This window comes from Myotis daubentonii, chromosome 2 (assembly GCF_963259705.1).
Source record: "Myotis daubentonii chromosome 2, mMyoDau2.1, whole genome shotgun sequence".
Classification (NCBI taxonomy): domain Eukaryota; kingdom Metazoa; phylum Chordata; class Mammalia; order Chiroptera; family Vespertilionidae; genus Myotis; species Myotis daubentonii.
In genome coordinates this window covers 107,455,802-107,471,440 of record NC_081841.1, presented here as the reverse complement: position 1 = coordinate 107,471,440, position 15,639 = coordinate 107,455,802, and the positions used below count along the sequence as shown (strand labels likewise).

The following is a 15,639-nucleotide window of genomic DNA, read 5'->3' as shown; positions in this document are numbered from 1 at the left end:
GAGTCTTGAATTTAAATGCTGTCCAGTATAATTGGGAATGGGAAGGAACATAAGGAAATGTCACAGGATGGTGATAATGTTCTATATTTTGATAGGAGTTTGAATTAAACAGATGAATGTAAATACCTAAAATCACCAAATCAGCCCTAACCCGTTTGTCTCAGTGGATAGAGCGTTGGGGCAGACTGAAGGAGTCCCAGGTTCACTTCCGGTCAAGAGCATGTACCTCCATTGCAAGAGGCAACCAACTGATGTGTTTCTCTCACATCAATATTTCTGTCTTTCCCTCTCTCTTACACTCTCTAAAAATGAATGGAAAAATATCCTCAGATAAGGATTTTTTAAAAATCACCAAACCATACACTTAAGAGTTGTGCATTTTACTGTATGTAGATTTCCAATACCTTAAAAAATAATACTGGCCCAGACATGGTGGCTCAGTGGTTGAGTGTCTACCCATGAACTAGGAGGCCACGGTTCAATTCCCAGTCAGGGCACATGTACGGGCTGCAGCTAGATCCCCAATGTGAGGCATGCAGGAGGCAGCTGATCAATGACACTCTCTCTCCCTCTCCTTTTCCCTTCCTCTCTGAAATCAATAAAGATATATTTTTAAAAAACAAAAAACTGGACTTTAGCATTTCAGAGTCATGGACTGATGAATAAAAAGAAATGAACCAGATATGTGAAATAACATATACAGCCTGACTAGTGTGGCTCAGTGGATTGAGCATCATCCCATGGACCAAGAGGTCCCAGGTTCAATTCCCAGACAGGGCACATACCCAGGTTAAGAGCTCAATCCCCTGTAGAGGGCATGCAGGAGGCAGCAGATTGATGTGTCTCTCCCATAGATGTTTCTCTTTCTTCCTCTCCCTTTCTATCAATGAATCAATAAAAATATTTAGCTGCCGCCCACGAGGAAGTAAGTGGCTGCAGGTCCCAGAGCCGGTTCAGCACGTCGACTGACCAGAGTCCGCAGCCGGGAGCCCAGAGGAGCTGAGAAGCCATGGCCTACCACAGCTTCCTGATCCGGGAGCCCATCAGCTGCCACGCCTGAAACAAGGACCGCACAGATTGCCATCTGCCCCAACAACCATGAGGTGCACATCTATGAGAAGAGTGGAGCCAAGTGGGTCAAGGTGCATGAGCTCAAGGAGCACAACGGGCAGGTGACAGACACTGACTGGGCCCGAGAGTAACCGCATTGTGACCTGCGGCAGACCGCAATGCGTATGTGTGGACACTGAAGGGCCGCACATGGAAACCCACCCTTGTCATCCTACGGATCAACCAGGCTGCTCGCTGTGTGCGCTGGGCCCCCAATGAGAACAAGTTTGCTGTTGGCAGTGGCTCCCATGTCATTTCCATCTGCTATTTCGAACAGGAAAATGACTGGTGGGTGTGCAAGCACATCAAGAAGCCCATTCGCTCCACCATCCTCAGCATGGACTGGCACCCCAACAACATGCTCCTGGCCGCAGGCTCCTGCAACTTCAAGTGCTGGATATTCTCAGCCTACATAAAGGAAGAGGAAGAGCAACCAGCACCCACCCTATGGTGCTCCAAGATGCCCTTCAGGGAGCTAATGTTCGAGTCCAGCAGTAGCTGCGGCTGGGTGCACGGTGTCTGCTTTTCAGCCAGTGGCAGCCGCGTGGCCTGGGTCAGCCATGACAGCACGGGTGATGCTGACAAGAAGAGGGCAGTCACAACTCTGGCCTCTGAAACGCTGCCACTGCTGGCCGTGACCTTCATCACAGAAAACAGTCTGGTGGCTGCGGGCCGACTGCTTTCCGGTGCTTTTTACCTACGACGGCGCCGCCGCGGGGACGCTGAGCTTCGGTGGGCGGCTTGACAGCCCGCGAGCGCTTCTAGAACCTCGACAAGAAGGCTAGCTCCGAGAGAGGAGTGGCTGGCGGGGCGGGTCTAGACCCGCTGCACAAGAACCGCATCAGCCAGATCTCCGTACTCAGAGGGGGTAAGGCCAAGTGCTCACAGTTCTGCACTACTGACATGGACGGTGGCATGAGCATCTGGGATTGGGATGTGAAGAGCTTGGAATCAGCCTTGAAGGACCTCAAGATCAAATGACCTGTGAGGAGAATGTTGGCCTCATCCCAGCAGCTGGGGGAGGGGTCAGGGAAGCTAAGGCTCACTTTGCTGAGTATTTCTATAGCAACCACAGGGGAAAGGGGGGGGAGAGGGTTGGAAGTTTTTCTTACCTATTTGAAGGAACACGTGCCTTTTTCTTAAACAAATACTTTCATTTATTGTAAAAAAAAAAAAAAAAAAGGTCCCCAAAGCACTCTGCTAGTCATGAACTGCTTCAAAACATGGAGGTAATAAAAATACAATAGTAGAGCCCTGACCGGATTGGCTCAGAGGATAGAGCGTCAGCCTGTGGACTCAAGGGTCCCATGTTCGATTCTGGTTAAGGGCATGTGCCTTGGTTGCGGGCATATCCCCAGTAGGGGGTGTGCAGGAGGCAGCTGATAGATGGTTCTCTCTCATCAATGTTTCTAGCTCTCTGTCCCTCTCTGTAAAAAATCAATAAAATATATTAAAATTAAAAAAAAATACAATAGTAGAAAAATAAATAAAAATATTTAACATAAACATAACATATACCAAAACATTTAACTGTTTGCCATTTTTTCAATAGCATTTTCTTTTTTTAAGCAATAAAGTATTTTTAAATTAAAGTATGGAATCTAGGTGATGGGTGCATGCATAATCATTTCTGTCTCAAATCTTTCATAATAAAAATAGAGGCCTGGGGCACGAATTCATGTACAAGTGGAGTCCGGCTGGCCAGCACCGCGATGAGGGCTGATCGGGGCCGGGTGTGGGTGTGTGTAGGGGGACGTGGAAGGTTGGCCAGTTAGCCCCGCCCCCAATTAGAGTAGGGGGGGCTGATTGGGGCTGGACCAGCCAGGGGAGAGGGGCAGCAGGCAGGTGGGGGCGGGGGGGCTGATCAGGGCCCCCATAAAGCTGGTTGGCCGTCACAGTGCATATCATAGCAACCAGTCGTTCTGGTCGTTCTGCTGTTCCGGTCGCTTGGCTTTTATATATACAGGCAGTCCTCGGGTTACCTCGGACTCGACAGACGTCATTTCATGGTTACATCGCCATCTCCCATTTACAGTATTTATAAAAAAAAAAAAAAAAGTTCCATCATTTCAATGTATGTACTTATGTGCTTTATGCTTTTTATTATTTATTTACCACAAGTAAAGGTCAGGAATTGTTATCTTTCTCTAAATTTTTTTTTTACTGTTTCACTTCATTACTACCGTGTGTGTGCTCCATGTGAGTGACGTAGGTGCTTATGTAGGTGGGTTCCAACTTACAGCAAAAATCGAGTTAAGTCGCACTGTTTGAACGGATCTCCAACGTAACCCGAGGACTGCCTGTATAGATGTTTGGGGGCAGGAGGATAAGAGAACATGGTGAGGCCTTTGTAAAATTAAAGAGTGTTTCTCACCTCTTCAGATTCAGTCAGATAAATTTTACAATGTCTTTCTTTTGTTGTTGTTAATCATTCCCTGAGGATATTTTTCCCATTGATTTTTAAAGGTGGGGGGAGAAACATGGATGTGAGAGAGACACATCAATTGGGTGGCTCTCACAAGCACCCTGACTAGAGCTGGGGATCGAATCTGCAACCCAGGTTCATGCACTTGACTGTTAATTGATCCAAAGACCATTCAGTGTTCAGGCCAAAGCTCTAACCACTGAGTCCACGAGCCATGGCTTGGTGTGGGTGTTTTTGTTTTTGTTTTAAGGGAAGTGAGGAATCTCTATTTTTGTTAAATCAAGTAATTCTTCACTGTTGGCAATGAGTTCAATTTTTTATACTTCTTGGCCCAAAGAAAATGTTTATGCGGTCAGAATTTTCAATGGCATCAATCTTTTTAAACGTTTATGCTGTTCATGATTTTAAATAGCTCCACATCAGGGGTTTTTTTGTGTGTTTTGTTTTAAGTATGTTTTTATTGATTTGAGAGAGAGAGGGGAAGAGAGAGGGAGAGAAAAACTGACAGGCTGCCTCCTGCACACCCCCTACTGGGGATCAAGCCTGCAACCTGTGCATGTGCCTTGACCAGGAATAGAACCAGCTACCTCTTGGTGTATGGGACAATGCTCAACCAAATGAGCCACACTGGCGAGGGCTACATGAGGGATTTTTAACCTCAGACCACTAACATTATGGGCAATATAATTTTTGTTGGGGGTAGGGGCTGTCCCATGCATTATGGGATGTTTGTCAGTAGAACCAACCTGCAGTTTTAACAAACAAAATGCTTCCAGACACTGTCAAATGGCCCCTGGGAAGCAAAACTACCCCATTGAGAACCAATGCCCGCCCTAACGGGTTTGGCTCAGTGGATAGAGCATCAGCCTGTGGAGTGAAGGGTCCCAAGTTCGATTCTGGTCAAGGGCATATACCTTGGTTGCGGGCACATCCCCAGTAGGGAGGATGCCACGGAGCCACAATGGCTGGGCTGATGCATATGTAAGTTGCTGTATAAATACATTTTTTAAAAAAATATATTTTATTGATTTTCCACAGAGAGGAGGGGAGAGGGACAGAGAGCTAGAAACATCGATGAGAGAGAAACATCGATCAGCTGCCTCCTGCACACCCCCCACTGGGGACGTGCCCACAACCAAGGTACATGCCCTTGACTGGAATCGAACCTGGGACCTTTCAGTCCGCAGGCCGACGCTCTATCCACTGAGCCAAACGGGTCAGGGCAAAATAATAACTTTTTTTGTTATTGTTATGAATACTCACCCAATGGTATTTTTTCATTGATTTTCCAAGGAGAGTGGAAGGGAGGGGGAAGAGACAGAGAGAAACACTGATGTGAGAAAGACACATCCATTGGTTGATTCCCGCACACACCCTGACCAGGGCCAGGGATTGAGCCTGCAACCCAGGTGCATGCCCTTGATCGAAATCAAACCTGGGACCCACACTGGCCAGAGCTACTTCAGAGGTTTTTAACCTCAGCACCATTGACATTATGGCCAAGATAATTCTTGGGGAGCGGGGCGCTGTCCAGTGCATTGTAGAATGTTTATGTCAGTAGAACCAACCCACAGTTTTGACAAACCAGAATGTCTCCAGACACTGTCAAATGTCCCCTGGAAAGCAAAACTACCCTATTTGAGAACCACTTCTCTAAATGTGTATTGAAGTATTAGTAATAAATTAAAAATACGTATTTGAAATGAAACCAGAGATTTTTTTTACTTCCAGAATCAGAAAATCTTTACCAAGTAGTTACTATATTCTAGCCATTCATTATAACACACGCGTGTTGCACGCACATTCTCTTTCATTATCCTTGCCAAGTCTTATGAAGTAGGTTCTGTTACTATCCCCACTTCACATATGTGGAAACAGGCCTAAAGATATTGAATTTACCTGCCCAAGATCACACACTGCAAATGCTAATTTGAATCTACGCACAATTCACAATCTCCACCAATACAAATACCACCTTCCGGCTTGTGTCCCTACATCAGTCTGCACAAAAGGTAAAATTACAGGTTCTTAACTGAAAGGATTACAAAAAATAAAAATAACAATAAACTAAGTGACTACCCAAGATAGAGACTGCTTGAACTGGAATCTAATGATTACCAGGGAATCATTTCCGAAGCACATGATCTTTTCTCTCATTATTTATTAGTGGTTAAAATCCCCCACTGCAAGAATACTATGTTAACAAGTATAAGGAAACCCACTGATGGAAAATGGAAATAGCCTTCAAATCTAATCAATAGAAGGTTGAATAAAAAACTTACAGTATACATTCATACTGTGAAATATTGTCATTAAAAAAAAAAAAATCTAGCCTGGCCTGAGTCACTCAGTTGGTTAAGCAGGTCCATTGCACTGAAAGATTCCTGGCTGATTGCCAAGCAGGCACATACCTGGGTTGCAGGTTCAATCCCCAGTTGGGACACGTATGGAAGGCAACGTATCAATGTTTCTCTCTCACATCAATGTTTCCCTCTCTCTCTCATCCTTCCTCCTCTCTCTGAGCATGTCCTCAGGTGAGGATTAAAAAATAGTAATCTAGCCAGAACCGGTTTGGCTCAATGGATAGAGCGTCGGCCTGCGGACTCAAGGGTCCCGGGTTCGATTCCGGTCAAGGGCATGTACCTTGGTTGCGGGCACATCCCCAGTGAGGGGCGTGCAGGAGGCAGCTGATCGATGTTTCTCTCTCATCGATGTTTCTGGCTCTCTATCCCTCTCCCTTCCTCTCTGTAAAAAATCAGTAAAATATATTTTTAAAAAAAAATAGTAATCTAATGACACAAAAAGATGTCAAAGATATAATGAAAACTCAAATCACAATACAATGTATAGTATAGTTTGATTTTTATGGAAAAATATACAAAAGTTAACAGTAATCATGTTTAGTAAGTGTACTAGGGGAGGGAAGATCTTTCACTAGTGTAAAATTATAATTAAGAGAACTTCCTTGAAATAAAAGATGACTTGAAATTATGATGAACAGGCCTACTAAGTACATTTTGCAGTCTAATTAATATTTGAACATTCTATAAGAATCATACATTAGCCCAGCTGCGGTGGCTCAGTCGTTGAGCATCAACCTATGAACCAGGAAGTCATGGTTCAATTCCTAGTCAGGCCATATGCCCTGATTGCGAGTTCAATCCCCAGTGTGGGGTGTGCAGAAGATAGCAAATCAATGATTTTCTTTCATCACTGATGTTTCTCTCTCTCTTTCCCTCTTCCTTCCTCTCTGAAATCAATAGATATATTTTTAAAATAATAAAATAAAAAGCATGAGGGAAGGGGGTTTAGTCCCCCATAATTAAATATAAGTAAATTCAGTTAATTTCTAATTCTTTAATTAGAACAATGGTTCTCAAACTTTAGCTTCAGAATAATACTCAAGCCCTGGCTGGTGTTTGCTCAGTTGGTTAGAGTGTCATCCCATACACCAAAAGTTTGCAGATTCAATTCCCATTCAGGGCGCATACCTAGGTTCCTAATTCTGTCCCAATTGGGGTGTGTACAAGAAGCAACCAATCAATGATCCTTTCCCTTTTCTCCTTTCTACTTCCTCAATCCTCTTCTCTCTTCCCACCCCCCAACCCCGCCCCTAACCCTGTCATCTAAAAATAAACAAACATATCCCTCTGGTGAGGATGCCCTGGGCTGGTGGGGCTCAGTTGAGTATAGTCCCATTCCCTGAGAAGTGGCAGGTTCAATTCCTGGTCAGGGTTCAATCCCCAGTAGGGGCCATGCAGAAGGCAGCTGATGGATGTTTCTCTCTCTCCATCTCCCTTTCTCCCTCTCTCAAAACAAACAAACAAACAAAACATATTGTTTTTTAAAAAAAAGATCACCACCCATGACTGTTGGACCCCAAACCCTAAATTTCTGACTTAGATCTATAAAGGAGCCTTAGAATTTGCATTTCTATTTCTAACAAATACCCAGTTAACTGACTGTTGAGGTGAGACAATTTTTGAGATGGTATAAGGTCAGCACTGCTAGCATGAATGGTAGGGGAAAATAAGTGGCCTTCGTCTTACACTACAAAGAGAATGGGAGCTGTTGGACAGGGACCACACTTTTGTGAAATATTGCACCAGAAATCTGGTTTACTAAAGCTAAAAGTAGGGGCTGGGGTTAAAAAAAAAAAAAAAAAAGCCAAAACGGAGTTCAGGTGAAAGTAATAAAGACCTTTAACTACATTAAACTAGCTTTAAAATGCACTACAACTTTTGAGTTAATTTATCCAATCTAAATTTGCAGTAACTAGTAAAAACCTAAGCTTCTGGGTCCAAAATTCCACAAAATGTATCCAAAATATACACAGTCTATTTCATCTCTAATGTACTAGGGGCTCACACTATGGACTAGGATCTTACAAGGGAATGCTACTTAAAATCTTTCCCTTCGCCCAGCCAGCGTAGATCAGTGGTTGAACATCCTAGAACCAAGAGGTCACAGATTTCCCCTTCAGGGCACATGCCCGAGTTGTGGGCTTCATCACCAGTGTACGGCGTGCAGGAGGCAGCAGATCAATGTTTCTCTCATCATTGATGTTTGTATCTCTCTTTCCTTCTCCCTTCCTCTCTGAAATCAATTAAAATATATTTTTAAAAAATAAAATTATGCCGAAACCGGTTTGGCTCAGTGGATAGAGCGTCGGCCTGCGGACTGAAGGGTCCCAGGTTCGATTCCGGTCAAGGGCATGTACCTGGGTTGCGGGCATATCCCCAGTAGGAGATGTGCAGGAGGCAGCTGATCGATGTTTCTCTCTCATCGATGTTTCTAACTCTCTATCTCTCTCCCTTCCTCACTGTAAAAAATCAATAAAATATACATTAAAAAATAAATAAATAAATAAAATTAAATTAAAACTGCAATTAAAACCACACACACACAAAATTTCTTTCCCCTGCCCTGGTCAGGTAGCTCACTTGGTTAGAGCATCCTCCTGATACTGATCTCTGGTCAGGGCACACCCAAGAAGCAACCAATGAATGCACAAGTAAGCAGAACAACAAACCGATGTTCATCTCTCTCAAATCAATGAATAAAAACTTTTTTAATTCTTTTCCCTACCATTATATATTAGTAATGCTGATGCTATACCATCTCAAAAATGTTACCTCACCCTGGTCAGTGTGGCTTGGTTGGAGCATCAGCTATCAAAAGTTGGCAGATTAGGATTCAATCCTTAGTCGGGGCAAGTACAGGAGCAGCAGATGTTTCTCTCTCACATCCATGTTCACTCTTTCTCTTTCTAAAATTAATTTTTTTAGAGAGATTCCTTTTAAAAAAAATTTTGTTTGACCTCATCAATTAACTGCAAAACTACAACTACCAGTCTAAGAAAATGTATTTGCATTTTTAAAATTAATTGCTGCCCGGGCATGTGTTCTTCAGTGGTTAGTGAACGCCCTTGAATCAAAAGGTTGGGGGTTCAACCTGAGGCCCCAGTCGGAGCGTGTGCAAGAGGCAACCAATGGATGTGTCTAACATCCATGTTTCTCTCTTACTCTCTCCACTTTCCTTCCACACTCTCTGGGGGGGGGGATCAATGGAAAAAATATTCTCGGATAAAGATTAACAAACATAGCCCAGCCAGCGCTCAGTGGTTGAGCATTGACTTATGAAACAGGAGGTCACTGTTGGATTCCAGGTCAGGGAACATGCCAAGGTTGGGGGCTCAATCTCCAGTTGGGAGTGTGCAGGAGACAGCCGATAGAGGTTTCTCTTTAGGATGATGTTTCAATCTCTCTCTCCCTTCCTCTTTTAAAAAAAAGTCAATAAAAACATACAGTGGGGCCTTGACTTAGGAGTGTCCCGACTAACGAGTTTTTTAGATACCAGCTGTCTCTCAGCCAATTTTTTGCATTGAGTTGATAGAGTAATTTGAGTTAACGAGCTCCTTAACGAGATCGGGTCTTGAAACGAATTAAACTCGTAAGTCAAGGCCCCACTGTATTTACAAAAAAAAATCCCACACAACAGTATTTGTAAAAACACAAACCAGATAAAACCAGCAGTATTTTAGAGCCACTACACCATCCCTATATATACACTATAGCCACTATACCATAACTTACATTCAAATCAGACATACATTCTATGATTTCCCTAAGTAGAAATAAATACATAATAGCTCAGAAATATTTCAGGCTTTAAAACTTACCTATTAATCACAGAGCTCAGATTAAATAGTAAAGTTATCCATGAAGTCAAATTTTGTAAGCCAAATTCTAATTTCCAACTGACAAATTTTTAACATGCTTACATAAAAATTTATGGTGATAAGCCTGGAGGAGCATATCCCAAAGGAACAAGGTAATAGCAGTCCTTCTTGGTTCCCCATTTCATAATCTCACAGATTTTTTTTTTTAAAGAAAGAAAAGCAATGAGCTGTGCTGTCCAATGTAGTAGCCACTATTCAAGAATAAATAAAATGTGCCCTAGCCCGTTTGGCTCAGTGGATAGAGCGTAAGCCTGCGGACTGAAGGGTCCCAGGTTCGATTCCGGTAAAGGCATGTACCTTGGTTGCGGGCACATCCCCAGTGGGGAGTGTGCAGGAGGCGGCTGATAGATGTTTCTCTCTCATCGATATTTCTGACTATCTCTCTCCCTTCCTCTCTGTAAAAAATCAATAAAGTATATTTTTAAAAAAAAGAATAAAATGTAAAATTCAACTCCTTAGCCACAATAGCCACATTTTAATTACTCAACAATCACATATGGTGGCCATTATGTTAGACAGCACAGAAACATAGCATTTCCATCACTGCAGAAAGTTCTATTGCACAGCACTAATACACTAAAGAAAGAAGGATTATTAGCTTTAAAGATAGGAAGGAAAAATATTTTCCCATGTGAATAAATTGTTTATTGGCTTATTTGTAAGCATAAGACTTCCAAAAGAGAGGGAAATGCAGCCCTACCATTCTTCCAGAATGTCAACTTCAGAATAGACCAAGAAAATGTTAAGCAGCATCCTTTTGGAAAATTTACTAAAAATTGTCTATAATTAATGCTTTATTATAGTATTCCTACCTTCCTTTAAGAAAACTTTGGATATATTAAAAACAAATTTACCAAGTGATAAGCTGTTTCTCTAATGTCCAAAATATAATTAAGAGCATTTATGATTTTATGTTGAAAATGCATTATTTAACTTGAATTTTAAGGAAACTTCCATGTCTCATTAATACCCTATGAAGATTTTTGAGGCCATTTAGATGTTCAAATGTCCTCCCTAAAAGGTACTGTCATTTAATTACTATTTTCTATTCTGCCTTGACCACTCACTGAGAGAACCCAATATTAAAAGCTAAAGTTCCAAAAGAAAGCTTCCACAAATTACCATGAACATAAAATTTGAGAGTCAAAGTAAACACACACTTCTTTATGCAAACACTACTTTGTGTAAAAAAGCCTCCATCCAAGAAAGATATTTTATTAGCAAAAATCTAGCATCTAAATATGAATTAAAACAGTGCTGCATAACTGACACTGATGGAATTCACTAGAAAGCACATAGAAAAAACCAAGTAGCTGATATTATGTCCTGTTAAGTGTAAATCCTCACCAATCATATTCTTTTCAAAAAATATAAGGGAGCCCTAGCCACTTTGGCCTGTGGACTCAAGGGTCCTGGGCTCAATTACTCCGGGGCACAAGCCTGGGATTGCGGGCTCCATCTCCGGTGGGGGTCGTGCAGAAGGCTGCCAATCAATGATTCTCATCACTGATGTTTCTATCTCTCCCTTCCTCTCTGAAATAAAAATATATTTTTAAAAAAATACAAGGGAGGCACAAATTGTGCAGACTATGGGATAAATTCCTAAGGTTTAGACTTAAAAGTAGTAAAGATATATAGTATTCTAGTATTAAAATGTGTAAGTAAAACAATACAATTCCAAAACGTGGAAACCTCCCGAGTGTTGGAGGGGAAGACACATTTTATTAGATACAATAATTCAACACCGTTCCAATACTGCGGAGTGTAAGATAAATGCGGGCTCCGCCGACTGGGGAGGCGGCGGCGTGAGAAACACGAGGCTTTCCGCTCCGCGCGTGCGGGTCTGTGGAAGCCAAAGGAACGAGGTGGGTACAACTATAGGGAGCAATTTCGCTGGGAGGGCCTTCGGGCCCAAGGAGACTTCTGGTGAGAAACGGCCTCCCCCGCCAAGGCCTGCCGCGTCCGTCCCCTTCTAACCCATTCTGCCTGGACTCCGAGTTCCCGCCCCCTGGTGCCCGGGACTAGTGACCGACCTGCAGCCGGGCTCGGCTAACCGTCAGCGAGGCCGGCGGCTCCAACCGCGGGCGACCCGCCGGCGGGGAGAAAACCACGGCCCGCGCCCGCCCGACACTCACCAGGCGGATGAAGCCGAAACCGCGGTCGCGGTTGATGAAGACCTCGCTGGGCTCTCCGTAGCGCTCGAAGAGCCGCTTGAAGTCCTCCTCCGTGATGTCCGTGGGCAGGTTGCCCACAAAGAGGCGGCAGCGCTGCGTGTACGTCTTCTCGCCCGGCTTGAGGAAGCTCTTGATGTCGATGGTGAAGCCCGCCTCCTCCTCCGGGCGCTCCTCCGCGGGTACGGGAGCGGGGGTCGCCGGCTCCCCAGCCAGTGAGAGGGCCATGGCGGCCGCAGGCTCGCTCTCGCCCGCCGCCGATTCGAGAGCACGCAGGCGGGCCGGGTTTTTCTCAATGCGAACTTGCTTCAGATTTCCCCTTAACATCATCAGAGGGCTTCACCTCGGGCCGGGAAGCAACCTTAGAGATGTGTCTATGGCTCCGTGCCTCCCCACGGAGACGGTACTGTGAAGGAGAAAGCCAGAGAAGACGAGGGGGTCGCCACTCCGGCAACCAGCAGGCCTTTCCAACCCACCTAATGCCCGCGGCCCCTGCACGTTCAAAATGGCGCTGCCTCCACCCGCAGTTGGAAGTGACGCCGACCACAAGCCCCGCCCCTACGTAATCACCGGAACGGAGGCAACGCGCCTGTGCGGTCGGCGTCAATGCACCTGAACTAGCATAGGCCTGCGCACAGCAATACCAGGGTTCGATTCCAGGGTTCCTGATAGGGCTGACAAATGCAGCTGCCCAAACCGCTAAAGCAGCGGTTCTCAACCTGTGGGTCGCCAACCTGTGGGTCGCGACTGTTTGGGGGTCGAATGACCCTTTCACAGGGATCGCCTAAGACCATCAGAAAACACATATATAATTACATATTGTTTTTGTGATTAATCACTATGCTTTAATTATGTTCAATTTGTAACAATGAAAATACATCCTGCATATCAGATATTTACATTATGATTCATAACAGTAGCAGTAGCAAAATTACAGTTATGAAGTAGCAACGAAAATAATTTTATGGTTGGGGTCACCACAACATGAGGAACTGTATTAAAGGGTCGCGGCATTAGGAAGGTTGAGAACCACTGAAGCAGGGGTCCTCAAACTTTTTAAACAGGGCCAGTTCACTGTCCCTCAGACCGTTGCAGGGCTGGACTATAGTTTTAAAAAAAACTATGAACAAATTCCTATGCACACTGCACACATCTTATTTTGAAATAAAAATACAAAACAGGAACAAATACAATATTTGTATTTGCATGTGGCCTGCGGGCTGTAGTTTGAGGACCCCTGCAACAGGGATTCTTGGTTGTACACGTCAATGGTAAATATTGTGGACTAAACGGGCCACATATTAAACCTGACAAGCTCATGTCAAGAGTTGCATGGCACCCTTACAAACTTAAAGACCAAAAATAACCACAAAGGATAGCCTAAAATTAAAAATTTTTAACTAAAAGCAGTTTATGATAGGTAGTCACGTCCTAAGCTGGCAGCTCCATGACAAAGCTCAATCCTTACCTAACTGAGCCTGTCTATTGTCTTTTTGCATCTTTGGTTTTTTTTGTAAAATCATGGTAGATTTTACTTTTTAAAAAAATACATATTTTTATTGATTTCAGAGAGGAAGGAAGAGAGAGAAACATCAATGATGAGAGAGAATCATCAATGGGCTGCCTCCTGCATGCCCCCTACTAGGGTTCAAGCCCGCAACCAGGCATGTGCCCTTGACTGGAATCAAACCCGGGACCCTTCAGCCTACAGTCTGACACTCTATCCACTGAACCAAAGGAGCTAGGGCTGTCTTTTTGCATCTTTGGAAGGTCAAAGTAATTATCCTTGTTCTGACCCCTCAAAGCACAGGCACCACTTTGCGAAAATCACAAATCCTCTCATTGTTATTGAGTTAATCATTGTTTGTTAACTATCCTATACCCACCTATGAAAAAGAAGTATGTGTCTTCGTTTTACTTTTGATCCAATCCCAGAAGTTGCTCTATTTTGCTTTTTCCCGCCTCTCTAATCTATCGCCAATGGATTTCATGTAACCCAAATGGATCTCCTCTTTTGATTGTAATGTATAAAATAAGATACAAAACTGCCATTCTCCAGAGCAGCGGTCACCAACTGGTGGTCCATGAGGTCCGAAAGGTTGGTGACTGCTGCTCCAGAACATTATCTCAATCTGTTGAGATTTTGCTGCCCGGCAATTATTGACAGTTTGGCTAAGATAAACTCACAAAAATTCTCTATAGGTTTACGCCAAAACCAGTTTGGCTCAGTGGATGGAGCGTCGGCCTGCGGACTGAAGGGTCAAGGGCACGTGCCTGGGTTGCGGGCACATCCCCAGTGGGAGATGTGCAGGAGGCAGCTGATTGATGTTTCTCTCCCATCGATGTTTCTAGCTCTCTATCTCTCTCCCTTCATCTCTGTAAAAAATCAATAAAATATATTTTTAAAAAAAATTCTCTATAGGTTTAAATGTTTCTTACGTGGCACTTCCACTGTTACACTTTTTTTAAGATGCTTCAGTGGCCTCATCCCAGTCATTCCTTCATAAAGACAAAACACAGAATTCTTTACAATGTAAAGAATCCCTTCAAAACTCCCAGGTCCAAACAAACAACAGTGTGATAAGTGTTCAAAATTGTGCGATGTGTGCAGCAGTGTGTGAAAATATGATATTATTATAAATATCCAGCCCAATTTTCAGGGAAAATGGGAAAATAAAAACCTGCCCATTTTATACACACCTTTGAATAACAGGATATTTCCCAGTAATTGAAACAGGTGAAAATACATTTCTGTCTATCAAGAGCAAGGTTTTTATTATATTTCCTAATGAGACACTACAATTCTATAAAATAAGTGTGCCTATGAAAGTAGTACAGCCAGACCCAGAACTCCTATCAACCTACTTTGACAATGGTCCACAAATGTTTTCTGTAAAAGACCTAACTGCAAATATTTTAAGATCTGAGAGCCATACAGTGTCTACCAAACTAGTCAGTTCTGCCCAGTATTGCTCTAGGTAAATGGTAAGTATTCAATGAATGTTAATAAATGAATTCACAGTCACTCTGCAAAACAGATAATTTTTCACGAAGTTAAACATAGGATGACTTTAGAACAGCAGCTCAACTCCTATTTAGCCAAGAGAAATAAACACTTGTATTCACAAAAAACAAACAAACAGCCGAAACCGGTTTAGCTCAGTGGATAGAGCGTCAGCCTGCGGACTGAAGGGTCCCGGGTTCGATTCCGGTCAAGGGCATGTACCTGGGTTGCAGGCACATCCCCAATAGGAGATGTGCAGAAGGCAGCTGATCGATGTTTCTCTCTCATCGATGTTTCTAACTCTCTATCTCTCTCCCTTCCTCTCTGTAAAAAATCAATAAAATATATTTTAAAAACAAAACAAAACAAAACAAACAAACAAACAACTATATGCAAATGTTCATAGGGACTTTTGTTACAATCAGTAAAAAACTGGAAACAACTCAAACGTCCAACATATGGATAAACAGTGGTACATTCATGTAATATAATATACTACACAATAAAAAATAGAATATTCTTGACACCAACGCACTTGAGCTAACATGGGCCTGTGCACAGCAGTACCAGTTTCCCATTCCAAGATTCCTTGTAGGTCCCACAAATGCAGTTGCCCAAACCCCTACAATAGCAGGGATTCTTGGTTGTATAGGGATTCTTGGTTGCTCAGACCTTGCAACTTGGACAT

The 15,639-nt window shown here is 43.3% G+C and overlaps 1 protein-coding gene and 1 pseudogene across 3 annotated transcripts in view; one reads left to right on the top strand and one right to left on the bottom strand.

The window, feature by feature from the left end:
- The window catches only part of PSPC1 (paraspeckle component 1), an 82,523-nt gene extending 70,046 nt beyond the window's left edge, over positions 1–12,477 (bottom strand). Inside the window, exon 1 of one of the 3 annotated variants that reach the window (XM_059684160.1) lies at positions 11,912–12,477. In XM_059684160.1, the coding sequence (XP_059540143.1) occupies positions 11,912–12,277 (366 nt within the window). In that variant the 5' untranslated portion in view covers positions 12,278–12,477. The remainder of the gene's footprint in view (positions 1–11,911) is intronic. The other 2 variants (XM_059684161.1, XM_059684159.1) reach the window with 2 other exon arrangements.
- On the top strand, positions 917–2,361 carry LOC132228169 (actin-related protein 2/3 complex subunit 1B-like; annotated as a pseudogene).
- Positions 12,478–15,639: the final 3,162 nt, after the last annotated feature.